The following is a 26,502-nucleotide window of genomic DNA, read 5'->3' as shown; positions in this document are numbered from 1 at the left end:
TAAACAGAAAACAGCTGATTGGACTGAAGTGAACACATTTTATTTAATACAAAAAGACGTCATACAAAACAGGGACTAAAACTTTATTTAAACTAACAGAAACAGACTCATGACGCATTCAAGGAGCAGCAGAGAAATCGGTAATGGGTTTCGGCTCTGATGACGCCCATCTGCAGGTCTTACCCAGCATGCACGGGGAGCAGTGGGCGGGGTCTCAGGCTGCAGACAGGCAGGCCTGCTGGACGCTGCGAGCCCAGGTGTTGAGCAGCTCGGTCACCGAGTGTTTGTCAGGCAGCTGCAGCAGTTTGGACGTCATGTTCCTGTGAACTGTCTGCAGGAAGCTGTTCGCACCTGAAACGCACGCAGTCGATGATGTCATCACCACACGTTCCCAGATTTAAGTTTGAAGACAAAAACACTTTAAATGTCCGACGGCCATCTGATAGAAACGTTTCTACTCTGACTCTATCCTCCCTCTTCAAGGCCACGCCTCTGTGTGGCATCCTGATTGGCTGCCCCTCACAAACGCTCTTATTTCCTGCTCTAATTTAGACTTTTGTGAATTTATGCTTTTAAGAGTGTTTTCACCTATTTATCTGCATTTTGTTTATTAATACTTTTATTGAGCCTGTGGACGTCTCTGTGGATGTGCGGCTCTATTGGGTGATGAAAGATGGCGGTGGTGGGCGTGTCTTACCGTATTGCTCTCCGTCATCGGCCCAGTGCGGACTCTGGTCGGGATAATCGGCGGGAACACTGAGCTGCAGCGGAGGAACGCTGGGAAGGTTTTTATCGTCTGAAAGAAAAATCAAACACCAATAAGGTTTCACTGTGTGATCTGAAGTGGGCGGAGCAGTGGGCGGAGCAGTGGGGGGCGGCGTTCTCACCCAGCTTGCAGATGAGGTGCACGGTGCCGTTGTTGCTGCAGTACGCGGGGTCGAGGTTGACGAGGAACTTGACGTCGAGGCGCGCCACCTCGCCCTGCAGGATGTTGGGGATCGTCTGCCGCTCGTCGTCCTCGTGCTTCCTCTTGCGCCCGGAGATGTTCGGCCCCCTGAGGAGGACGCGACGCTGTGAATATGACCTCTGACCTGTAAAGTGTAGCGCGACGTGTGTGTGGTACCTACATGATGGGTGGTCCGTGGATGGCACTCATGGCGGGGGCGAAGGATCGGTAGAGGGAGTGGTTGAAGACGGGCGAGCGGATGTTGGCCATGACGGCGTCCAGCAGCGGCTGACACAGGTACTGTTTGTTGGTGGCCACGGGCGGGGGAGGGGGCGTCGGCTGAAAGGACAGGAAACACAAACAGAGGCTCAGACTGGCGTCGACCCTCTGAAGATTAGAAATGAGAGGAGGCGCTCGCCTTACCACCGCCATGTCGTTCTTCAGCTTCTCCAAAGCGATCTCACATTTCTGCAGCGTCTTCAGGGGACACCTATAGGTCAAAGGTCAGGAAAAGGAGGTCAGGAAGTGTAGCGAGGAGCAGCAGCTTCAGCTGTGAGCTTGGAGGCGTGGCTGACATCACTTCCCATATCTACAGTGTTTGTGTTTTCCAGCTGTGATCACGCGACCACAGCTGGAAAACGCCGGACTCCTAGTGTCTGATGCGAAGACGTGGAGCAGGCTCTGGGTGGAGGCGGCTAACCACGTCAGCCGAGTTTGGATTGTTTCACGCACAAATCGAACCTGAAAGGAATGAATCCCACCTGGTGCTGGGGTCGGTCAGGATGTTCAGCAAGCTCTTCATCTTACTCAGGTCCTTCTTCCTGTCTGAAAACACAGAAGAAAGCAGCTGAACTTTAACCACGCGTGGATGCGTTCAGGACGGGCACCGGATCAAACCTAAACGATACGCATCCCTGTTCAGGAGCAGAAGTTTCCCTTCTTTCGAGCGATTTGCTGATTCTGTGACTTTGCAGTGGACTCGTGTTTGAACATCATCAACATGAACGACTCGATCATGTGTTTCTTCTTCTCCTCACTTCGTGTCACATGACTGCCCTTCTAATCATGAGCTCCTCGCTTCCCCTCCACTTCCTACCTCGACATCGTCTTCCTGTTCATGTTTCCTATCAGAACATTTTTCCTTTCCGACTCTTCCAGTCATGATCATCGTGCTTTCGTTTCTTTAGTAAGAGGAGGGGTTATCCTTTAAATCTCCAAGTGTACCATTACCAAAGATGAACTCCACGAACCTCAGTTTGGGAACCCGTGCATGTGTGTGCTGTGGCGCCTCGGAAGGAGGTTGTGATGTCAGCGAGGCGAGCGGCTCACCTTCGTTTTTGTCGATCTTGTTGATCATGCGGCGCAGCGGCTCGATGTACTTGGAGAGCTGTTTGAGCTTCTCCATGTACTGCTGGTCCTCCAGAGACGTGGGCCCCGCCGGACTCATCACCGAGCTCGGGTTCACTGAAAGTTTCACAATAAAAGCCGGTGAAACTCTGAGGAGGGAAAACAGACGTGTGTTTCACCTTCTCTGACCTCAGTGTGTGTGTAGCTGTGATCGAGGTGCACACGACTGCGCCGCTCAGCGGCATGGTCAGCGAGCGTGACGGAGCTGCTGCGTTCACGTTATTCTGAGCTCTGTGAAAAGTTCCTTCCAGATGTTTGTGGGGTTACCTGGAGTACTGAGTGGCCCGGGGGAGGGCACGCCGTAGTTCTGGGGGGTTCTGGAGTTGGCGGGGCTCGGCGACGGCTGAGGAGACGGGCTGGGCTGGAAACCCCCCGGAGACGGAGTGGGACCGGAGCTGTGGGAGGAGCCAGAAGGAGTTAGACTCGCTGACAGACATGTAACCTGCGCCGATTCTGTCCTGTGACACCGAGCGGGTCAGAGACCAGACGCAGACGTGAATCTGAACTCGCCTCAGCCAGAGGCTGACGACTGGCTGACCCACTGCTGTCCTGAAAGGTCAGCGGTGTGGTCTATTTACTGGACGTACCTGGCCGAGTTGGGCTGTGAGGTCGGGGGTTGGGGTGACGGCTGCGGAGGAGGCGGCATCGACTGAGGAGTCGGGACCTGCACCGGTGAGGGCGATGACATCTGCTCGAGGTGATTGGACAGACAAGGAAAGACAAACTAGCCAATCAGAGCACAGAGGGGAAGGCACGATGTTTGTGTGCGTGAAGCAGCTCCATGAGGTCGTTAGAAACTGTCTCCACCTCATGAAGCTGCTTCAGACTGAAGAAACATGAGGACGAGCAGGTGAAGGTCAGAGGTCACACTGGGGATAAATACCTGCGGTGTCATGGCCTGCACTCCCACCACGCCAGCTGCAGCGGTGGTGGCGTTTTGAGGAGGGATGGGGTTCAGAGGTGCTCGAGGTAGCCGGGCTGGAATCTGCATCCCAGGACGAACCAGCTTCAGAAGAAACAAAGCACAGGTGAGCAGAGAGGACAGGTGAGACCTCTGTCTTTCTACACCTGTGAGGACCAGCTCAGATGTTCCTGCAGGTTCAGCTTTGTGACTTGAGCAGTGAGAATATCAGGTGTGGACAGTTTAACCTACAGTTAACAGGAAGCGGTCGCCCCGGAGCAGGCGAACCTGTCATTTTGAGTTTCCTGTTTCTGCTGCCGTGAAGCGTACTCCCGACACCTGCTCTACAATCTCCTGCCGTTTGTCTGATCGTCTAAATAACTCAGAGCTGATGAACCTGAGTTTGTGGCGGCGTCCTCACCTGTCCCGGCATGGCGGCTGCAGCGGCGGCTGCGTTGAGCTGTGCTTGCGCTGCGGCCTGCTGAGCTTGCTGCGCTGCCTGCTGCTGCTGCTGCTGCTGCAAGGCTGCACGGGCCTGTTCTCACACACACACACATAGCAAAGCATGCAAGCAGAGGAAGGGAGCACTGAGAAAATTCAGACCACTGGAGCAGGAACTGCAGACTGATCACAGCCTCTGGTCGGATTTTCATTGCAGACTTCCTGTTTTACTTTGAAAATCTGATTCGCTGCTTTTTCAGGCGTCCAGTTTTTTAAATGACAGCACCGAGTGAAACTGTGCTAACTTATGTTATGAATTACAATCTTAAAAACAATTTCTCTGACTCGATTTGGACTTTGAACGCTGAGACACCGACTGTCTGGCTGTGATTCAGTCGGAGTTACAGAACCAAACCTGCAGTTCTGTCTCACCTGGAAGGCCTGCAGCCTCTGCTGCTGCTGGTTCAGAGAGACGTGCTGGGATGGCATCTGTCCGGCCAGAGACTGAGACACCATGCCCGACTGCTGCTGCTGCTGCTGGGAGTGAGGAGGCATCTGAACCGGCTGAGTCTGAGCCTGGACCTGCTGCTGCTGCACCATCTGCTGGATGGACTGGGCCTGGGCCTGAGCCTGGGCCTGAGCCTGGGCTTGGGCTTGAGCTTGGGCTTGAGCCTGGGCCTGAGCGTGCTGCTGGAGCTGCATAAGCTGCAGCCTGGACTGGTGCATCTGTAATCAGACAAACACAGCTGATGAGTAATGAGAGGAAAGCCACTCGTCTCCCCTCACAGCCACTAGCGATCAGAGCGGTGGTTTCAGGGTGGCCAGATCGCAGCTGTGAGCTCGGGGCACTAAACTTATCCTCTGTAAGGCAACTTAAGGCACCGCTGGAAGGTTAGCTTTAAGTTGATTTTGCAGAAACTGTTGATCACTGAAAGTCAGATTATTTCTTTTGTCTTTAAGACATTCCTGCAGTTTAACTCATTGGTGTGTGTTATCTGGCTTCATGGACAGATAGAGCTGGGTGTCATCTGCATAGCAGTGAAAATGTATGCTATGTCTTCTAATGATGCTGCCTAAGGGAAGCATGTATAATGTAAACAGAATTGGTCCTAGCACTGAACCCTGTGGAACTCCATAATTAACCTCAGTGTGTGAAGAGGACTCTCCATTTATATGCACAAACTGGAGTCTATTAGATAGATATGATACAAACCACTGCAGTGCAGTACCTGTAATACCTACAGCATGTTCTAATCGCTCTAATAGGATATTATGGTCGACAGTATCGAACGCTGCACTGAGGTCTAGCAGGACAAGCACAGAGATGAGTCCACTGTCAGAGGCCATAAGAAGATCATTTGTAACCTTCACTAAAGCTGTTTCTGTGCTGTGATGAGCTCTGAAACCTGACTGAAACTCTTCAAATAAACCTCTGCAGATGATCTGTTAGCTGTTTATTTGCTCTCACAGTTTACAACTCATCCCGTCTCTGGATAGAGCTGATTTATGCAGAGAGGATCGGACTTTAATCCCGGCACCTACGCAGCATTTACTCCGCCTGCAGGGAGTATGACCTGGTCTCACCTGGTTCTGCTGCTGCTGGTTCTGGGCCTGCTGTTGCTGCTGCTGCTGCTGTTGGAGCTGCTGCTGCATCTGCTGCTGCTGTGCCCTCAGCTGTTGCTGCACCTGGAACTGCTGCTGCTGCTGCTGGATGGCGTTCTGCTGCTGCTGCTGCTGTTGGATGGCGTTCTGCTGCTGCTGCATGGCGTTCTGCTGCTGTTGTTGGAACTGCTGGAACTGCATGGCGTTCTGCTGCTGCTGCTGCTGCTGCTGCACCAACTGCTGCATAGATCCCGGTCCGCCGACTGCAGGGGGAGAGAGAGGGGGAGATGAAGCAGCGGGCCAGCGTGCGAGGCCAGCTCTGGACTCTCAGACACACACCGTGCTAAAGCAGAGACTGAAAATCAGGCCGGCTCTGACGCCGAAACGTGGCATGTAGACGCAGCCAGCCTCCACCGAACACTCGGAAGATGTGCATTTACAGCAAACACCACATGGAGGAAACACTCACTGGCTTGTGGGTTTCCAGCCACCCCTGCCATGGCATGCTGGCCTATCTGCATCGGCCCCATGGCCCCCATGCCACCCACTGGAGCACCGGCAGGGCGAGGCCCCATGCCAATGGCGCCAGGACCCCCTCCAACCCCTGTCAGGGTATTCAGGGCATTCATGGGATCTAGCAGAAGGGTAGACAACAGACCATATTAAGCAGCTCCAACATGCACAGCAGAAATCATGAACGCCATGAGTCCGGTACAGACCGGTCCAGCAGAGGACAGAACACAGCAAAGAAAACAAATGGGGCGGGGGAGGGGAGACCAGAGAGACACGAAGCCCACCTACCTGAACCTCCATGAGCCTTCTTATCTGCAGAGAGGACACAGCCGTCAATAACTCTGATCAAGGATTCAGGGCTGAGCAGCAGATCCACTCAGCTAAATACACAAACAACTCCTCTATATGAATGTGGAGACAAGCTCCGCCCCTCTCTGAACAGCACAGGTGTGAATAAACAGCAGACATTTACAGGTTGCTGTATGAGCGATGTGAGTCAAAGTCACGTTTGCTGATTTGAAAAAGCGTTTGTACCCACAGGAACGAGACTTCCTGCTCACTCTGCTTTTGTGGATGGAGTCTGTAAAGACTCGCTTCCTGCCCGCCGGCAGGTAAATCAGTGAGGGTGCGTTCTGCTCTCAGACCGACTGCTGAGCACATTGTCTTTCTAACATGAAATATAAAATTGTGTTTCTTGTTTTTCCTGAATTTGATGCTCAAATGAATCAAAAGCAACAAACGACCAGATTAGTGCGTGACTGTGACCTGCAGTCCAACGCCAGCTTCACCCATAAGATCGGCGACAGGTCATTGATCTGCGATCACTAAGGCACGATGCGCTCCTCGGATACTCACGGATGTCTCTGAAGTGAATGATCAGCCGGGCCACCAGAGATAAATACTCCTCCTGAGGAAAAACCAGACACATGGTGCAGAATTTACATTCACTGAACGACGTTCGAGGACATTTCAGGAGAACGGCGACATTCACGGCTTCATTTAAATACTTCAGTGTGCATTAAACCTGCTTCTGTTATTCTGCATTTTATCGTGATATAAAAAATGCAGCTCTCTAGCTTCAAACAACCTCTAAAACCAGTGATCTGCTTCCACAAATAAGGCTGATCAAATAACTCATAAACGGTCCCAGTTTGTAGTTTAATAACCAGTCTGCTGGTGCGATCTGGCTCTCCTGTGTTTGTTTTGTCCCCTCAAACCTGCCCAGCAGGTGGCGTTAACACTGATCAGTAACAACTTTCACTTCTTTTGTAAGCCAATCATTTTCAGAAAGCAGCGTCAGCAGTAACTAATCCAGACGCGGCGGCGGTGGGCGGGACTCACCCTGGATTTGGCTTTGACGTAGACGTGGTTCTCCATGTCCGTGCCCGACTTGTGCGTGGTGTTCGAGGTTCCTGCCTTCCTTATGGCCTCTTCGCTGCAGGAATCACACTCATCGTCACAAACACACCTTGATATCTTCATTGGTCTCTGCATTCACCCCCACCTCCCCAGTTACACTCATTCATTCACCGTGAGCATCACATGCATAATTTAAAACCACGACACTGCACATGAACCGGACCTGTGAGAAGACACCACAGAAACGACTCTAAGCAGCGAACACGTTAAGTTAACACGGCTCAAATCGCAACGCTGAACCAATCCTGGAACACCACAGTCTGCATGTGGATAAGGATCCTGACGGATAAAGACTGTACGGGGACGTCAGGATCGCTGAGCCGGGGAAACGTAGCTGAACGGGAAAGGTGTTTTACAGGAAGTTATTAATGTATTAAAATGTGTTTATTTTGTTACAACTGCGAGGGCAGGTTTTATATCTTCTTTATTGAAATAAAAGCACTTGTTATCCAAATCTTCTTCTACAACAGTTAAACTAGTCACACGTGCCAGCTGTTTGCTGTAATCTTTGTATATTACAGGTTCTGATACCTAATAATGAAAAAAAGTCTAAATCATGATGAAAAATAATGACGTAACTTCTATAAATGACCTGTTTGCTGCTGCTGCTGTGGGACAGAGTGGAGGTTCCTATGCTCGTATATTTTGGTCCGACGTTACATGTTCGGATGCTTTCAGACCTCGCTAACTTTTTGATTATTGGCAGAAAGGACATGTCACGTCTTTCCTAAATGCAACAAAAGCTTTTGGATCTTTCCCACCGTCAACAATAATGTTCCCTGTTCTGCATAAAGGAAAAACGGCACAGGTGGAAAACAGCAGTGGACCTAAAGCAGAGCCTTGTGGTACACCGCGAGGAGCTGTTGTTTACATCGACATACAGATTTCTTTCCACTAGAAATGACACAAACGACCTCACAGACTCCACAGCACTGAGTTTGGATGAAGACTATGATCTGCTGCTCTGCTGAGCTCTATTGCTTCTGTTTTTACTCGGACAGTACATCAATGCACTGTATCAGAAGCCTTTGGAGGACAGTTCAAACAGTGTGCCCACTTTAAACCTAATCTGAACCCAGGATCAACAGAGTATCCTGACTCAAACTTTCATAACACCTCTTTCAGATTATTTAGATTCAGGTCTGCCTTTTTTCAGCGTCCCTTATAGGAGTGAATGGAACATTGTGACAGTGGATTTGAACCCATTCAGCCTGATGAGCAGCATTTCTCTCTATAAAGATGGGGACACTCTAATCTTTATTAAAAGGACCTCACTGCTGTAATCCGCTGCTTTCAGGAATTAATCCACACATGTTCACGACCCACCTGAAGAAATCCTCCGGTTTCGAACCGGCGACCTTTCCCGTGTTAAACCAAAGCAGCCCTGAGCTGCTTGTTTTTTACTTTCCTGACTGTGTACGAGCAGAAGAGCGGGAGCGTCACGTGATCTCACGCTGACTGTAGCCGCTTATTCACACTACACAGCCTGACTTTCAGTCATGCAGGTGAACGTTCTCACAGCGCAGATAACTGTAACTCATTAGCTTCAGCAGCTAATGGTGCTAACAATGAAAGTTGACAGAAATGATCTGTTAGCGTCATTTTGTCCATTTTCTCTTCGCCGAATAGAAGCCACCATCCGGACCTTTCGTCCTCTGTGTCCCGTCGTGTCATCAGATCCGAGCTCGCTTTGCTTTTTTACCGGTTTTTCTTAATTTAACGTTTTCTAAACGCCTGCTCAGACATGACGCATTTTCTAACAGCGCCGCCTTTAGCTTAGCCTGAGCGGCTAACACAAACCAAAACAGTGACATTAAACAGAACAACAGAGACTTTCTCACATCTGAGCCACGACTTTCTGTCGGAACTGTGGGCTCCTCCAGTCGCTGTCCGCTCCCGACATTTCCATGGCGCCGAGGAGGTTTTTCAGGAGAACTGTGGCAGAATTCCTGGATGCTTCCCCTCTGTTCTTCCTCCTTCTACTACGGGATAATGGCGGCTTGAGTCAATACGCGCTGCCGCCGCCTGCTGGACGGAATAGTTACTGCACCGAGGAAAACTGGGGCGGCCACGAGGACACAAAGGGCCCAACGAGACCCCCCAAACTCCCACTGAGGAGCCTGAACCCCAGACTGCAGAGGGACAGCTGTGATGTCCATTTTGATCATTTTTCACATTCACTTGCTTCTGTCTGAGATGTTTACCTCTTTACAGGTGCTGATTGACACCTGACTCACTGCATTGCTCTCATCATCACTGTTATTCATGGAAAACAAAAATCTAAATAAATGAAACAAAATATGTGAATGCTGGCTGCAGCAAACAAAAGACAAACACTGAGGCTTCAGAATAATTAGTGCAGAGTCAAACACTGACAGCACGCTGGCTACTTTTTATATAAGTCTGTGATTTTATGATTCTGCCTCATTGTGGCTCTGCCCATCAGCCGCTCTGTCCTGAACACCTCAGCGACACCTGATGACACCAGAGTGGACCGACAGGATGTGAGCAGACTGTTCTGGATCCACCGGGCTCGCCCAGGAGGCGTCCTGCTCAGATGCTGGATGATTGATTTGAATACATCTGAAGAGCTGCTGGTGCTGAACCCAAATCCCTCCTGAAGCTTCTGCTGGATTTAAAATTATTTAAAAAATAAATAAATCTAAACAGTGAGCATGTTTTAGGTTCTTTATTGACCCTCTGCGTGGACGACGACGTTCTCCACATAGAAACAGAACCAAATCAATGCAGTCATCATCATCACTGTAAAACAACTGCGGTCACAAGGTATGTCCCAATTCATAGGCCGATTACATCACAGCCAGGTGACAAAGGCTGTCCCGATTCGAAGACTCCTCCAAACGAGTCCTCCTTTTCCCCAGATTTGAAGGATGGATCGGGTGTGTCCTTCGTGGCCCACCTATCCCAGAATTCAGTGTGGCCCAGCCAATTCCAGTTTCCAACAATGGCGGCAGCCTTTAGCGTTAATGTTACTCTTATTAATCTTTCTGGGTCACAAAATAAACGTTTAACATATTTCCTGGTGAGAACGTAGCTGTGTAAACTTCAAATGTCTGCTCTGTTTATCAAGACACCACATATTTGCAAAAGTGCTGCGACGTTTTCAGGGATGTCTGTTACCCACCAGCTCGATCGCTGACCGGGAGCTCGAGGGTCACTGGAGCCGCCCAGACTCCCGGCACATCGCTTTCAAACCCCCCGCGGTCTTTTTTCTGCTCAGGTTAAACGTGATGTATGAGTCACTTAAACAACCTAAAAATGTTGTTTGTTTTTTTCAGTGTTTCATTTGTTTGTGAGTAAATCGGTGTGGCTGAGATTAAAGTTCTAGTTTTCACACAGCTGAATAAACGTCAAACGGAAAACTGATAAACAGAAGTGTGAGACGGTCGAGTTTCCTCCGGTGTCCTGTTATATTTTAGACAGCAAGGAGCAGACGGCGAGTTTATTAAACTCCACCCAGACAGCGGTGACGCTGATCTGAAGGTTCGACCGTCCCGTTTCACAGCCGCTCACTTCAGGCTTTCTCTGAAGGATGCAGCCTATGAATTGGGACATAGCTACAGTGAGCAGTGTGGGCGGCTCGGGTCAAAGGTCACAGCAGTCAGCCCAACTCCAGCTCTGCAGGATTTATTTGAGAGAAGAAAACAAAGAGAAAGACCCAGAGAACAGGAGACGTCTCTAAACTTTATTGAAACATCTGTGGACATTAACGGTTGGAGCTGAAGCTACCGTCACAGCCGAAGGCCTCCTCTTCCTCCTCCGATGAAGGTGAACGAAGATCAGAGCGGTGTCGTTTCTGATGCAAGCACCAAAACCCCGACTTCCTCCCACTGAATCCGAGCCCCGCCATCAGAGGAATCCCCCCAATCAAACATCAGCACGGGGATCAGGAACGATTAATGTTCCTGTTAAATTCAACCTGTTTTCTCCTGACGACCCTGCTAACGGGCTGAACGGCAGGCGTTTCTAACGGCAACTCGCTTCTGTCCTCACCCATCAGTCAAACAACTCCCCGAGTTTAACGAGAGGAGGAACGCTAACGTCCGACCACGAGCTCCCAGAACACGGAGCGCAAACAAACAGAAACATGACAGCCTGGCGTTCATCATCAAGTTTTAGCTCGAGCTTCCTGTGTGCAGAAAACAAAGAGACGAGGCGGCACGCACCCCCAACAACAACGATAATAAACCCAAAAAAACAGACGTGAGAACAGAGGAAACCAAACCCACACGGCCGCTCTCCATCATCCATCGATTCGCTCGAGGTCCCTGCCGAAGCTCCTCTAAGCCTATTAGAATGTTTCTACTCTGCAGCTTCTATTTACACGTACGCCTGCACAGCAACACGAACCGCCTCCACCTGCCCCAACTCCCCATCGCAACAGGAAGTGACACGTGTACGCTCAGGAGGGCAGACAGCCGCACGTTAAAGGGACGCGGCGCCGTTACAGGACTCGAGGCCTTCATAAAGGATGAAGGAAAGTTCAGCTTAATTCAACTTAAACTATCTGATGTTTAATCTGCTAATTATTCTCTTCATTTATCACAAAGTACATAACTCTTCTTTTAATGCTGGACCCTAAACCCCGCCCCCATCACAGGTCTGCAGTTTGAATCTTTACGATAAGGAAAAACGAGAAGCTGGAATTATTTTCCTGAAGCTCAAAAACACTCAGAAATGTCAAAACCATCCGTTTAAACAGAAACAAGTCGCTAAACTCAGTTTATTCACGAGTCTCACGCGTCTGCGTCGCACGTGTGAGACTGTTCTGATGGAACACAGCAAAATATCCGGATTATAAACATTCAGGAATGTTTGAGTGCGTTTAGCTGCAGTGATGCTGTCAGAGAGAAGCTCTGGATTTGATTCAAGCTGTTTTTGTTTCCTCCAGGTTTGAAGTCTCGTTTAAAGTTTGAACTGCAGTTTCACTGAACGCTGAAACACACGCGACGTCTCGCTAAACTACGGCCGTCCGAACACGGAGGAAGCGATCTTTGCTCTACCTGCACCTCTGAGCGCCCACGTGAGTTACCGCACCTTTATAAAGTGTTATTAACCGTTTATTACATGTTTATCTGCTGATTACACGTTAAAGTTAGAGGAATGAGCACTGAGCAGAAGCCAAAACAAGCCGAGCTGTCTTCAAACTCTGTAACTGCGACGGATGGACCACGACGCGTCCTCCTGCAGGAGGAGCGCCTGACGCAGAAATCCGTTTCCAAGATTCAACAGAAAACAAATAAAAATACTCTGAGAGCACCGACAGCGCCGAGGTCGACTCCTCGTCAACTCGTCAGTCCCATTTTGCTCAAAGATACAGCATCGAACCGCCGACCCGCCCGACTGCTACAGGGGCTAAACAAAACAAAAAAAAGGGGAGAAAGTCTGAATCCACCAGTGATGCTGTGGGCGGAGCCTGTCTCCATCCCGCCCTCCCTCCTTTACCATGGTGGATGTTTTTGGACCGCAGCTCCTCACCGACCCGCCCACCTCGCTCCTGCGGACAGAGGGACACACGAACATCAAAGAAACAAGAATCATGTTTGTTTTTGTTTAAACGACTTGATTAGTTTAAAGCATGAAACTTTGATAACGAGTCCTGGATCAGTTCTGTGCCTGCGCATCGTTTCGCTCGTTTCTCCTCCGTCACAGTTCTTACTGAGGCTGCGTCCACACGTACAGTTGGGGAAAAAAAAAAAAGGATCTGCGTCCACATCTAAACACAAAAAACGAAGTCAAACGCTGTGAAGAACACGCCACAGCAGCCGGTGGCGATATAATGCAAACCGTGTCAACACGTTGGCCAATCAGAAGTCTGTAAATTTGACCTGAATCAGTGGTGCACATGTTTGACGATGTGCGGCTAACCCTACGTTTTCCTCGTCAACACGTGAACCCAAAACGCTGTTTACGTGTGGACGTAGCCTGAGCCTACAAAGAATGACCTGTGCACTTCCTGCGCCCACCTGTAGGGGGCGGCGTTCCTCGTTCGCATTAGCCTCCTAAAAACACCCACTGCTCCCCCCTCAGGTGTTACTCACCTACAGTTTTTGGACCAGAGCGAGGCTGAGATGGAGTGGCAGGGAGGGGTGAGGGGCAGAGTCACTCTGAGGCAAAGGGCACCTCTGGAGGGGGGGGCTTGACGGTGACGGGCTGGGATGTGCGGCGGGGGGGCGAAGGCTTGGGCTGGGCCTGCTGCTGCACCGTGTCGTAGTACGTCACGCCTCCGTAGGTCACCTGGGTCTGACCCTGCAACCAATCAGAGAGCTCCTGGATCAAACTTTCACTCTATTGTTCCTGCACAGAACACGACACTGGCCACAAACTGAGGCTCAAAGACAGGAAGACAGCCAATCAGAGTGAATTCCACGCCACCTTTTAAACTGACATCAGTACCTGTGGGTTTGGGTACATGGTGGGGTAGGGGAAGGTCATGACCCCCGGTGGAGGGTAGAAAGGCGGTGGCAGCAGTTGCTGTGGTTGCCCTGGTGAAAGAGACACTGGTGGGCCTCCGTATAGGGCGGGGTTAGCGATGGGGCCTCCTGATTGGTGGGGATGGAGACCTTAACAGAGACGAAGACATGAGGTCACTGCGTGACAACATCCATTGACCTCCTAAGACCCGAACTCTTTCATGCATGTTTCATTTCTCTTTGCTATTTGCAAACTCCACCTACCGGGATGCGGGATGTGCATCTCAGGCTGCACCAGCATGCCCTGTGGCGGCATGGGGGCGGGGCTATCCCCGTGGGCATAGATTGGTCCCTGGTACGACACTGAGACAGAAAATGACAGCAGGTTAATCACAGCGAGGCGACGTTTTCTTCTCCAGCAGCTCATTTTCATAAAAGGACGCTGCGGTGTTTCACAACAGCTGGAAACTGATGTGACGTAGCCACGTGGTGCTGGTCACGTGATCTTAGGCTTACTGGGCTCATAGTAGTGTCCCTCCATCACTCCCAGGTGCATGGGCGGCGCCGGCTCGGGCACGGCTCTCTGTCGCTGGGAGGAGTAGCGTTTGGCCCGGTTGTTGCCGACACCCATCTCCTCGATGCTGGAGAACTGCGGCGGGCCGCTGGGCATGTGCAGGGGGTTAGGAAGGCCTGCGGTCAGAGAGACTGGTTTAACGACAGACAACCACACGCGCTCAGGGGGCGCCAAATAACAGGGCCCAACATGGAGCCACATTCATCATCAGACTGCTGTAGATATTTGTTTTGGCGCCGCCTCAGGTGAAGCTGTTCAGTCAACATTTAGCATGAACCACCTGACTCGTGAGCGCCACCTGTGAGGTGACGGTGTAAAAGCGCTCACCTCTCATCTCAGACCGCACGTACGAGGTCGGGCTCCAGCTCTGCCTGGCCAGATTGAGTCGAGCCACGTCCTGGTCCAGCTCCGTCACACCTCCTCCCGCCTGGCTCGGCGCGTCGCCTCCACCCGACCAGCTCTTTCCCCCCACGTTGCTGGGAGAAGAGGTGTTGCCCCCGGCAACGGACTCCTCCACAGACGCCTGTTTACTGCCCAGGTCTGCGGGACGCGAGCGAGTCCTGCGAGCCAGCGAGTAAGACTTGCGCTCCACTGGCCGCTCGGCGGGAGGGGAAGCTTCCCGATTGGTCGCTGCTGCCGACTGAAGGGAGGGGTCGGAGCCGGAAGAGGAAGCGGCCAATCCTGATGCAGATCTGTCCGTGCCGCCTCGCTGCTCCTGCTGGCGTCTCGGCGATGTGGACTGGTAACCGCCCGGCTGTGGCGACGCTGCCGGCGTTACGGCGCCAACGCTCAAGTCCTGCTCCGTGGCCCCTCCCTGACTGACTGTAATGTCCTCAATGACCACAGAGGGCGCCCTTCCTCCTCGCCCTCCTCTGACACCTCCCCTTTCCCCTGTAGGCTCCGCCTCAGCCCGAGGACCCGGCCGCTCTCGGTGGTGCACCAGGGGTGCGTTTGATTCATTGTTCCTGTAGTGAGACGAAGGTGGGGGGTGCAGGTTACTCTGGGGTGGTCTGCTACGGGAGGGAGGCGGTCTGGAGGGGACGCCGCTTCGCTGTGCAGAGGATGGCGACGAAGAGGAGGGGTGGACAGATGAAGGTGGAGGAGCTCCTCCTCGGTTCAGACCTCCTCCCCTGTTCTGCCAGGACCGGACGGGCCGCTCGCCGCCTCCATCTCGCCACCGTTTGTCTCTGCTGGGAGACGAAGTCGGTCTGCAGGAGACAGAGACGGAGGTGAAACATCAAACCAACAGCGGCTACGCTCGTTACAGGAAGTGTGATGACCTCACTCAAAGTGACCCGCGGACGTCCCAAAGCTCGCAGCTCTGGAGACGTTCAACGTTCAGCCGACACGCCGCTCACCTGGGCCTCCGCTGTCTGTACCCTCGGTCTCCGGGGCCGCCGCCGTTTCGGATGTCGTAACCATAGATTGCGATCAGCTCCTCGCGGCTCTTGGGCGCCTGCTCCTCCTCCCTGAACTTGTCGTGCTCCCAGCGGCCCTCGTCTTTCCACAACTTCCTGTTTCTGCCTTTCGGCCTGAAGACAGACGGAGAGGACATAAATGACATCACATCGATGAGGTAACAGCAGAGAGGCTTTAAAAACGAGCCCTAACCTGCGCAGAGTTACGACTGACCCGTGCAAGCAGTGACACAAATCTGTGGGCGGAGCGTTCCAGCCCGTCTAACTCCTCCCTAAACTCTCAGCGCTTCAGTTTGTCAGCGTGCAGCACGTAGCTATTACCTCTCCTCCTCCTGAGCGTGCCCTCTGACGTCGTGTTCGAAGAACAGACCCTTCCTCGGGATGTACGCCGGGTTCTTCCTGTCCTCGTCGTCGTCCAGCTGCTGCCCCGGTTTGTCCCCCGCCTTCGTCTCCGGGTCGTCCGTCGACTCCTGTATGAAAGTTCAGATCAGACCAATCAGATGGCAGCAGGTACCGTCTTTAATCCCTCCCCTCGCTCTTGTTACCCTTCTGCCTGAGCAGAGGCTCACTTCCTGTTCCTGTCTCACCTGTCCGTCTCCGCTCTGTCGCTCTCCTGCTAGGTTTCCCTTCTCCTCTGCTTTGCTCTCCTCTTTGCTCCGCCCTCCAGCCTCTTCTTCCTCCTCAGCTTCTCCGCCCTCCTCCTCCTCTCCCTGCGCTCCCTCCACAGGCCCGTCTGTAGTGGGGGGCTGGGGCTCGCTGGCTGCTGCTGGAGCTTCCTCGTCGCTGTACTGCTCTGCTTCCTCTTCCTCCTCCACTCCCTGAGGAGGACACAGTTTTAGGAGAAACACTCCCTAAAGAGGCTAAAACGTGACGTCACAGCCGAGAGGAAGCGGCGAGTCGGCGGTCGTACCTCTGAATGCGAGCCGTTGTCCTCGGGGTCGGCGCTGTCGTAATCTGAGAGGACGGCTGAAAAACAAAGAGGAGTGAAATCACCCGACAGCGGCCTGATTTCCCAGATTGTGACTTCAGAGTGGTGCAAAGAAGCAGCTTACCTTCTCCAACGCCGTCTTCACTCTCCTGCAACGACAAACAAGAAAACCAACGTTAAGCTCCAAAGCGCCGAGGATCAGACGCGGCTTTGTGTCAGAGCTCTGCTGCGAGTGCGTCACAGAGCGCCGGGCACGTTATTCAGCCGTACAGACCACCAACAGCACAGCTCGGATTACTTCAGCAGAGTCTGAACGCAGCTCAAAGATCAAACGTCTCACAGAGTCAGTCTCTTCAAACCGGCGCTCGGTCTGATCTCACGCCAACAGCCAGATTCACTTTGTGTCTGTGCATCCGGATAAAAAACAGGATTTACCAGAGTGAAGAGGAAGGTTTATGAGAAGGTGGTGAGACCTGCTGTGATGTTTGATTTGTAGAAGGCAACTGAGCGTCAGAAATGAACGACAGCTCGGAGTCAGAGAGCGTCTGAGCATGTGCAGAGGAGGGAGGGCGGATGATGAAAATGGAGCTGCCAGGCAGGAGGAGACGAGGTTCATGGATGTAGTTAAGGAGGACATGCAGAGGGGTGGAGTGACAGAGGAGGATGCTGGGAAAGGAGGAGGTGGAGGCAGAGCTGCCGTGGCGACCCGAAGGAGAGCAGAGATCAGATGAAGCAGAAGCCCGGAAACTGGGAACCAAAGTAACAGCGCTTAAACACAGCAAAGGTCTGAAATCACAGGCAGGACTCACATTTCACTTCAGCACACTCATCAACAAGCCTGCTGCTGATTGGTTCTTACTAATCTGCTGTTTGTTGTCATGTAAACATCCTGGAGCCAGTAAACCCGCCTCAGGCTGCACTGCGCTCGGACTGAATCGGTCATGTTTCCCCTCGCTGCGGGGACCAAAAACGGCAGCCAAACACCACCACAGGGGCCCGGGATGATCTCAGACAGACCCACGGCCACAAAATGGAGGCTCAGCCCAGAGCCTCTCTCAGACCTCGGGTCACGCGGAGGTGCGTGATGCAGCCAGCCCGGGGGTCCCGGACATCACTCTCACACCTTGGTGTTGTGTCACGTTTGGTGTCCGTGTTAGTTTGAGCCTTTCCGGTTCGGACACAAGCGCTAAAGCGAGCTACTCGGTCTGTTCCAGCCCGAACCGCCAGGCTGCCCGAGGTCATGGACCAGAACCGTCAGACGGAGCCGTTACCCGTTTCCTTCGAGCTAACGCCGAACAAACACCGAGCTGTCTGTGGGACTCGAACACGTCACCTGCTGTTTTATCCAGGGTTCATTTCCCACAGTGACCCGGGCCCGGAGCGGGTCTCTGGCCCGGAATAAATGCTCTAACGCCGGAAAGCTCGGCTCTGATCTCCCGCCCGGGACCGGGCGAGCCCTGGGAGCTAACATTAGCCGCTAGCTGGTACTCACACACTCGGACTCCACGTCGCTCTTCGCCGGGACCCGGCTCGCGGCCGGCTCCGCCGGGTCGGGCTCCCGTCCCCGGGGCTTCGAGGACGGGGACCCGGACCTCCCGCTGTCCGAACCCGACCCGGACTCGTCGTCATCCTCGCTGTCCTGGGACGCGCGCCTCCTCCTTCGCCGCCGGTCCGCCATCTTAGGACTCGAATGGTTGGAAACGGAAGAAGAAGAGGATTATGGGTATCCGAGTTCTTCTTCAGTGAGACGATTAAGAGCTTCTTTTTCTCTCTACCGCCATCTACTGTTTGTAAACTTTTACTAACACGCTTGAAAATGCGACAAATAAATAAATAGAAAATAAAACGTAACTTGTACAACAGAAACGAAACAAAGTGGGTAATAAAAATCTAAAGAAAAACAACAAACAGAGTTCTGCGGGTCTGACTTTAGTAAAGTAAATGTATTCAGGTAAAAGCACTCAAAGTATTTAAAGTATCTGGATGTGCAGCTGATGGATGATGCAAAGCTTTAGCAGGATTTTTCTGCAGGCAGGCGGTGGTTCTGAAACGTGAGCGTCTCCCCTTTATTTTATTTTATTTTATTTTATTTTATTTTATTTTATTTTATTTTATTTTATTTTAACGTTTAGGTCACGCTTATATCATGTTTGGATTAAAGCTGAGCTGTGAGTTTCAGTGTTGTTGTACTGTAGTAAGATCTACATGTTTGTAGTTTGACACAGCAACAGGTGACAAGCAAAAGGTGATATTTTACAGGTATGTACCGGAACCTGAGGAACAGGTAAGACGTCAGAGTAGCGCGTTTCCGTCGGTCACCACTGGACGGCGCTGCTGGCTCAGAGCAGAATAACCTCTCCACAGTAAGTCCGAGGCCTCAGGGAGCCCAGCACTGCATCTGTGCTTTTTAAGGGCGTGCCTGTTCCAGACAGCAGGTTTAACCTTTAGTTTGACTTCCTGTGTGCTGTTCCCTGTCTATTTCCTATCCCCAGTTAGTTCCCACTGTTTACACAGACCTGAGTTCCCTTCGTCCCTGTCAGTGTGTCCTGTTGTACTCTCTGTTAACCCTGTGATGCACATTTCTCCACACGTAGGACACTTCTGCTGTTGTTTCTACAGTTGAGTTTATTAGGAGAGTAAATCATCGTGCTAATAAGCTGAAGGGAGACAACAGTTTCACAGCTTTAGCTCATCGATAACGTCCAACAGATAATCGAAGGCTGTTGTTTTGCAAAAGTGTAATGTTGAAGGATCCTGACCATTTCCTTTAGTTACCTTTCCCCCCTGTAACAGAACCTTTACTTTGAAAATTAGGAATTTCCTGACACTCTGTTCCTCGATTAAGAAAATAATTGGCCTTTCAGTGACCCCAGAATACATGCTGGTGTTTGTCAGCTGGAGTGACAGAAACACAGACACTGACAGACTCGTGGATGACTGGCTTTAAATGCGAGCGGGTTAACTTCAGTCTTATAATCATAATTAACCACACACGTATATTTTAACACAAAAGGAGTGAAATCACGAATCAGGTGAACTCCTGCACACTAGGTCGACCGGTAAATTGAGAGCTTCGCTTTTACACTCAGCTCCCTCTTCACCACGACGGACCGGTGCAGCGTCCGCATTACTGCAGCTGCAGCCCCAATCCGTCTGTCGATCTCCGGCTCCCTTCTCCCATCACTCGCGAACAAGACCCCGAGATACTTGAACTCCTCCACTTGGGGCAGGAACTCATCCCCGACCCGGAGTGGGCACTCCACCCTTATCCGGCTAATATTTTATACTCTCCTAAATATATATTCATTTAAACATTCTCGTGCTTATGTAAAGCACTACATGGATTACAGTGTAAAAAAGCCCAGCAGAATATTTCACTCTGCAATCAAATACATCAGCTTTCACGTGGCTCTGAACAAGAAAGCTGGAGGTTGTGATTCAGCTTAACAGTGAGGTCAAAGCTGTGAGTGACTGATGTGGTCACAGAGCGTGGAGCTGATGCGCTGTCCGTGGTGCTGAAATGATAACGCTTTATTCTGAATGCAATGAAACTTTCTGTTTTATGAGAATGTATTAAGACGAATGCACGATGAGAACAAAAGCAGCAGCACAGTTAGAGCAGAACATAAAATGTGCCTGACGTCCACGCCTGCGCTTCCACGGCCTGTGGCGTTCAGAGTGTTTCAGGCACCAAAGCTGTGGACTTGAAAATGTTTCTGTTTAACGAGACTTCCTGTTGAAATTCTTACTGATTATAACTTTCTTTCTTTTTACCTTCTGTTCTTTCATTCTTGTCTTGTGTGTTTAATCTCAGTTTGTATTGCGATCAATTGCATTTTCATATATGATCGTTTGCTGTGATTATTCTGAGCTTTTATTTCTTTGCACGGTGCTTTGTTATGTCAAAGTGTAAAAATACTTTATAAAAACTTTACTTAGTAAATGTGCTGAAATTGTTCTAAATATAATATCAACAAACTTCTGTCGCGGACTCTCTGAAGCTCATCTTTGGAAACGTTGTGATGTAGTGCAGCAAAAACTATGATAACTATTAACCATAAAGATGAAAAACAAACCAGGTGATCGTGAAACAGGACTTTTACAGGTTTGATCCCCTGAACCCGAAGAACAGCAAAGACGTGACACTTAATTTTGGTGAAACCACCACTAGATGGCGCTGTGGCGGCGCTGCTGCTGTTTTAGACGAGAGCAGCAGAGTGTTAGGATGCCTGGGTCGTCGACCCAGGGTTTTTGAGTTTACGATATTATTTATACTGTCTAGTTTTTGGTTTCTTTGAGTTCTGTCTTATGGCTTAGGTCTCTGTCTTCTTTAGTTGCTCTGTCTCCCCTATCACCTGCATCCCCTTGTCTAGTTCGCGTCTATGTGTATCCTAAGTTCCTATATCCCCGTGTTCAGTCAGTGTTTGTGTCTGCCCTGTTCCCACGTCTCTGTTCCCTTTGTAGTGCCTGCATGTGAGTCTGTGTCTTTGTTCAGTCTGTGTTATGTGTTTCCTGTTTTACTTTGAAAGTCCATGTCTGATGTTAATGTGTCTGGTTTTGCTTCCTCTTGTCTCGTTAGGCCTGATTTCCCCCAGCTGTGTTTCCCTCCTGTTACCCATTCCCTGATTGCTCCCTCTGTGTATTTAAGCCCAGTGTTTCTCTGTGTTTGTGTCGCGATCTACCGTTTACCAAGCTGTGTGTTCTGTCTGTCCGCCGGTATTAGTTTATTTTTTTGATCGTTTCCAGTTATGTTATATTTGAGTTTAACATTAAAACAGTTTTTGAGTTTACATCTGTCTCTGGAGTCTGCACCTTGGGTCCTTTTCCTGTCTGCACACAGCCGCACCTAACACAGAGAAGCTGCAGACTCCAGACAAACAGCTCAGAGTTTTGCACTTTAGTGTAAAAGTCAGTTCGACATTTAACAGATTTTTTCTTGTAACTACGGATCAATTATTCTTTGTTCATTAAATTAAATCATTAAATCACCTGCTGAATAGAAAAGTGCAGTTCAACCACCGATATTAAACAAAAACTGTTTAACACTGAAATTATCCAATAATCTTTGCAACATCTATAAAAACGAACATTATGGTGCAACAGAGTCTCCTAACAAAATCCTCAACATTCAGGAAAATGAAGAAGTGCAGAAAAAAGGTTTGACAAACTCATCACAGTGTAACTTAAAGCACAGTGCTGCCTCTCACTGAGGTCAGTCAAGTCTGGGTGAAACGGGGTCCATGCAGCTCGTAAGCATGTATGCAAATGTTCATTACTCAGTTGTTTTTAATCATGCTAACAGTTGAGAAGACTGATTCACGACAGCATGTGGATCAAAACATGGTTAAGGCAACAGCAACTTTGGTAAGTCCTGGAAACGTAGTCTTTGGCACAGTCTGCATCCAGAAGGCAGCAGGATCAGACGCTGCACATTGCTCCTGTATATCAGCTTGGAAATACACAAGTCCCATTTGCAGAGAACCTACATCCACCCATTTACAGGCATTCCTGTAAGAATGCAGGGATATTCTTCAACAGAAAGGGATTCTTCATGAAAAGGTGGAGCTGAGCTTCCAAAGCGAAGCCATCAAAGTGATCCTTAAAGTTTTCCCTCAGTTTTTGTGCAAATGCAGCATGTGAGGTGATGTTAGCACCCTGGATTTCTTTCCCTGAGGGGAAACGTGCACCGTCCTGCTGAAGATGCTGTTTTAAAATGTCAAGTTTTCTCTGGACAGCTGTTATCACACACAGAGCTGTTCTTTCATGATAATCACAAATGGAAATCACTGAGGTGTGATGTCAGCAACAATGTTCGTCTGATCCTCCAGAAACTGCAGGAGCAGATGGCCTCGTGACTTTGTGGGCTTTACATGTTTTACCTCTTTAGTAAACTTCTGCAACCTTACGGGTTGTGTGAACACTGCGCCGTGTTTGATAAGCAGCAGTCGTTGAACCGGACCTTGTATGGTTGATGAGCGAAGGTGCAGTAAAGGATACGCTGTGGAGTTCCCGACAGCAGTGTGATCGTGCTTTCTTCCTGCTTGATTCAGTTTTATATGATGGATTATGCATAAAATAGATTTGGGCTGAAAGGTTTATTGCTTTATTACATATTCAGGTTGTGTACCATGGTTTTAAAAAGTAACTAAGTAACTAATTACTTTTGAAAAATAAGTAATCAGTAAATTAATGGGATTACTTTTTTTGGAGAAGTAATCAGTAATTACCAACTAATTACTTTTTTCATGTAACTTGACCACCACTGGACGTAGCCCCAGCACTTAGTTACCTGACATTGCTGTGTAGGAGTAAGTCGCTCACCTGTGCTAAAATACGAAGCAGGTGATGCTGATGAGATGAAGAAGCAGAGAAAGTTAAGTTGAGCGACGGTATTCATGGCCTCTCTGTATCCCTCAGAGTGAGGAGCATAGAACAGATAACACAGTGATGTGATAGCAGGTCCGGGTTGTCCTCTTTTAGTCGAGTAACTGCTCCTTTGACCCATCAGTGGAGACAACGTTTGTCAGATTGATCTCAGTTAACATTTCTTTTGTTGCTGAGTAAATGTCCTCTCCTCTGTGACGCATAAAACATCCTCCACAAAAGCAGTTGGTGTTGCATTACCGCCAACAGCTGGCTGGGAGAGTGGACCAGCATGATGCTAACCTGCACAGCTGCATGTGGCGCCAGTTCAAAGGTCACGGCACCTTTTTCTACGTGATTTAACCAAGTACAATAAACCATTTTAACCATGTCAAACCAACACATTTGGCATTTGGTGGTTTGATGTAATCAGATTACCTTGGATCAATGTAGTATACTTACATTGACTTGAAGTGATTTATTTAAGTATGTAGAGTGAAAGTTTTAATTCATTCAACACAAGTTAAAAGCTTCAGCAGAACTCAATGAAATCCTGTTGTTTGAACAACTACTTTGTTAATCAAGGCGATTAGTGCTAGTCTTGCTTAATGAACCAATGTGGGGGTTGATGATTTCATAGAGACAAACAACCATTTGCACTTACATTCATGGGTAACTTAGAATCACCAATAACTCTAATTACACACTGCAAACCAGCCAGACTGTGGATTTGAACCCAGGCCCATCTTGCTGTGAGGCACCAGCACCAACCATCACACCACCAAGCTGTCACGCCAGGCTTAACACAACCAGGAAAGCTGTGACTGATGCAGCATTTTCTGTATGTTTTTGTCCTTGACAGGTTAAACCACAATAAACAGCAAACACATGGTGTTGGTGTGAACTTGTCTGCGTCTTAAAACTCCAGCGATTTTCCTGCAGTTTGACATCTTATGGCGCCGGTGAGGTCGGCTGCCGTGCTGGATGCTCTGCCCTAACTTCTCCACTTTTTGCAGTTTTTCGTCACTTTTTGCTATATCTGCGATAATCTTGCATGGGCATCATGCAAAACACACAAATCCGCTACAGTAGAGACACTTTGGTTTCTATTGGTCTGCAGTACACGAACATTTCACCATGTTTAACTCCGGACCCAACCTGGCCAAAGGAGATCCTGAGAGAGAACAAAGGACGCGACCCTAAGCGACGGCCTCGAGGTAAAAGAGCCGGCATCAGGAACAGGCTACGGGCTCGCGCACACCGCGCACCCATGCCCAGTATCCTGCTAGCCAATGTTCAATCCATCGAGAACAAGCTTGATGACCTCAGAGCCAGAATCAAGTTCCTGAGAGACATTCGGGACTGCAACCTCCTCTGCTTCACCGAGACTTGGCTGAACCCAGCGATACCAGACCACGCCGTGCAGCCGACGGGGTTCTTTTCGGTTTACCGCATGGACAGGACAATGGAGTCGGGGAAGAAAAGAGGTGGTGGAGTGTGTTTGATGGTGAACAACAGATGGTGCGACAGCACAAACATCTCCCCACTCACACGCTCTTGCTCGCCCAATCTGGAGCTTTTGATCGTTAAGTGTCGCCCTTTCTATCTCCCTCGGGAATTCACTGCGGTCATTGCCTGCACTGTTTACATTCCGCCTCACGCGGACTCGGACACTGCCTTATGTGAGCTACATGAGGCTCTCACACATCAACAAACACTTCACCGAGATGCCGCACTCATTGTTATGGGAGATTTTAACAGAGTGAATCTCAAACGGACATTTCACAACCTTCACCAGCACATCAACTGCCCCACCCGGGGCACGAGGACATTAGACCACTGCTACACCCCGTTCAAGAACTGTTACAAGGCTCAGCCCCTGCCGGCATTTGGAAAATCGGACCATTCCGCCATCTTCCTCATACCTGCTTACAAACAAAGGCTAAAGCAGCAACCACCAATCAGGAGGGAGGTCGCTCGCTGGATGGACCACTCAATGACCGCGCTGCAGGACGCACTGGATGACGCAGACTGGGACATGTTTCGGCGCAGCTCTGATGACATCAACATGTTTACGGAAGCGGTTGTGGGATTTATCGGGAAACTAGCGGACGACACAGCAGAAAGAACTATCATCCGAACGTTTCCCAACCAGAAGCCGTGGGTGGATAAAAACATCCGCGACGCTCTGAGATCACGCACCGCTGCCTACAATGAAGGGCTCGTCTCCGGTAATATGGACCTATACAAGGCTGCGTCCTACAACGTGCGCAGCGCGGTCCGAAAGGCAAAGCGGAGCTACGGGGAAAAACTAGAGTCACAGCTACGACAGTGCGACTCTAGGAGCCTGTGGAAAGGACTGCGGACTATAACGGACTATAAACGACCAGCTTCTTCAATGATGAATGCCGATGCTTCACTGGCTGATGAGCTGAACACGTTTTATGCTCGCTTCGACGCCGCAGCAATTAAAACAACAAAAGGCTGCGCGCGCTCGGAGTGCACCAGTGAAGAAAATGCATTCGTCATCACAGAGCATGCCGTGAGGAACACCTTCAGGAGGGTGAACACCAGGAAGGCAGCAGGACCAGATGCAATCCCTGGCCGGGTCCTTAGAGCCTGCGCTGATCAACTAGCGCCGGTGTTCACGGAGATCTTCAACCTCTCCCTGGCCCAAGCTGTGGTTCCCACGTGCTTCAAACGGTCCATTATTGTCCCTGTTCCAAAGAAACAACAGCCCGCTTGCCACAATGACTACCGTCCAGTAGCACTGACTTCAATTGTGATGAAGTGTTTTGAAAGACTGATGAGAGATCACATCACTTCTTCACTTCCTCCCACCATCGACTCACTTCAGTTTGCTTACCGGACTAATCGTTCCACAGACGATGCCATATCTCACCTGCTCCACACATCCCTGAGTCACCTGGACACTGGCAGAGGGAATTATGTTAGGATGCTGTTCGTGGACTACAGTTCAGCATTCAACACAATAATTCCCTCTAAGCTTTTCACCAAGTTGACGGATCTAGGACTCAGCTCATCACTGTGTCAGTGGATCCTCAACTTCCTCACAGACAGACCCCAATCAGTGAGGGTGGGAAAACAAGTCTCCCCCTCCATCTCACTCAGCACTGGAGTGCCTCAGGGCTGTGTTTTAAGCCCCCTGCTGTACTCACTGTACACTTATGACTGTGTAGCCACATCCGACACCACCTCCATTGTCAAGTTTGCTGACGACACTGCTGTTGTGGGCCTGATCTCCGACAACATCGAGACGGCCTACCTGGAGGAGATTAGGAACCTGGAGACCTGATGCCAGGAGAATAACCTCCTCCTAAACATCAGCAAGACTAAGGAGCTGATCGTGGACTTCACTACAAAGCAGGCGAGGAATTACAAACCCCTCATCATCAGTGGCACGCCAGTGGAGAGAGTGGACAGTTTCCGATACCTGGGTGTCCACATCACTCAGGACCTGTCATGGTCCTGTCACATCAACACCCTGGTTAAGAAAGCCCGTCAGCGTCTCTTCTTCCTCAGAAGACTTAGAGAC

General features: G+C 50.2%; 2 protein-coding genes across 8 annotated transcripts; both read right to left on the bottom strand.

Moving 5' to 3' along the window:
• Nucleotides 1-18: 18 nt before the first annotated feature.
• On the bottom strand, nt 19-9,239 carry med15 (mediator complex subunit 15). Of its 7 annotated transcripts, XM_085272344.1 has the most exons (18): nt 9,071-9,238; nt 7,152-7,245; nt 6,666-6,717; nt 6,099-6,122; nt 5,767-5,931; nt 5,280-5,560; nt 4,128-4,421; nt 3,676-3,789; nt 3,237-3,359; nt 2,941-3,041; nt 2,621-2,748; nt 2,276-2,410; nt 1,708-1,771; nt 1,370-1,436; nt 1,128-1,285; nt 888-1,054; nt 698-796; nt 19-351 (listed from the first exon to the last, which is right to left on the bottom strand). In XM_085272344.1, the coding sequence occupies exons 1-18, from the start codon at nt 9,136-9,138 to the stop codon at nt 215-217; spliced, it is 2,271 nt and encodes a 756-aa protein (XP_085128470.1). In that variant the 5' UTR covers nt 9,139-9,238; the 3' UTR covers nt 19-214. The 7 variants fall into 7 exon arrangements, with proteins under 7 accessions (XP_085128470.1, XP_085128468.1, XP_085128471.1 ...); XM_085272342.1 differs by having other exon boundaries at nt 1,128-1,436; XM_085272345.1 differs by lacking the exon at nt 3,676-3,789 and having other exon boundaries at nt 1,128-1,436; nt 9,071-9,239.
• A 1,677-nt stretch (nt 9,240-10,916) lies between these two features.
• On the bottom strand, nt 10,917-18,293 carry casc3 (casc3 exon junction complex subunit). The gene is made up of 12 exons (XM_085272341.1): nt 18,076-18,293; nt 16,708-16,732; nt 16,566-16,621; nt 16,243-16,473; nt 15,977-16,125; nt 15,596-15,769; nt 14,565-15,445; nt 14,180-14,353; nt 13,928-14,026; nt 13,647-13,813; nt 13,292-13,499; nt 10,917-12,747 (listed from the first exon to the last, which is right to left on the bottom strand). The coding sequence occupies exons 1-11, from the start codon at nt 18,259-18,261 to the stop codon at nt 13,353-13,355; spliced, it is 2,289 nt and encodes a 762-aa protein (XP_085128467.1). The 5' UTR covers nt 18,262-18,293; the 3' UTR covers nt 10,917-12,747; nt 13,292-13,352.
• Between the last annotated feature and the right edge of the window lie 8,209 nt (nt 18,294-26,502).

The sequence above is a fragment of the Mchenga conophoros genome, linkage group LG4 (genome assembly GCF_057382185.1).
Source record: "Mchenga conophoros isolate Kocher_MC1m ecotype Shallow Benthic linkage group LG4, M_conophoros_male_GT1.1, whole genome shotgun sequence".
Classification (NCBI taxonomy): Eukaryota; Metazoa; Chordata; class Actinopteri; order Cichliformes; family Cichlidae; genus Mchenga; species Mchenga conophoros.
The sequence above is the reverse complement of the archived record's forward strand: the minus strand, read 5'-3'. Positions and strand labels throughout refer to the sequence as shown.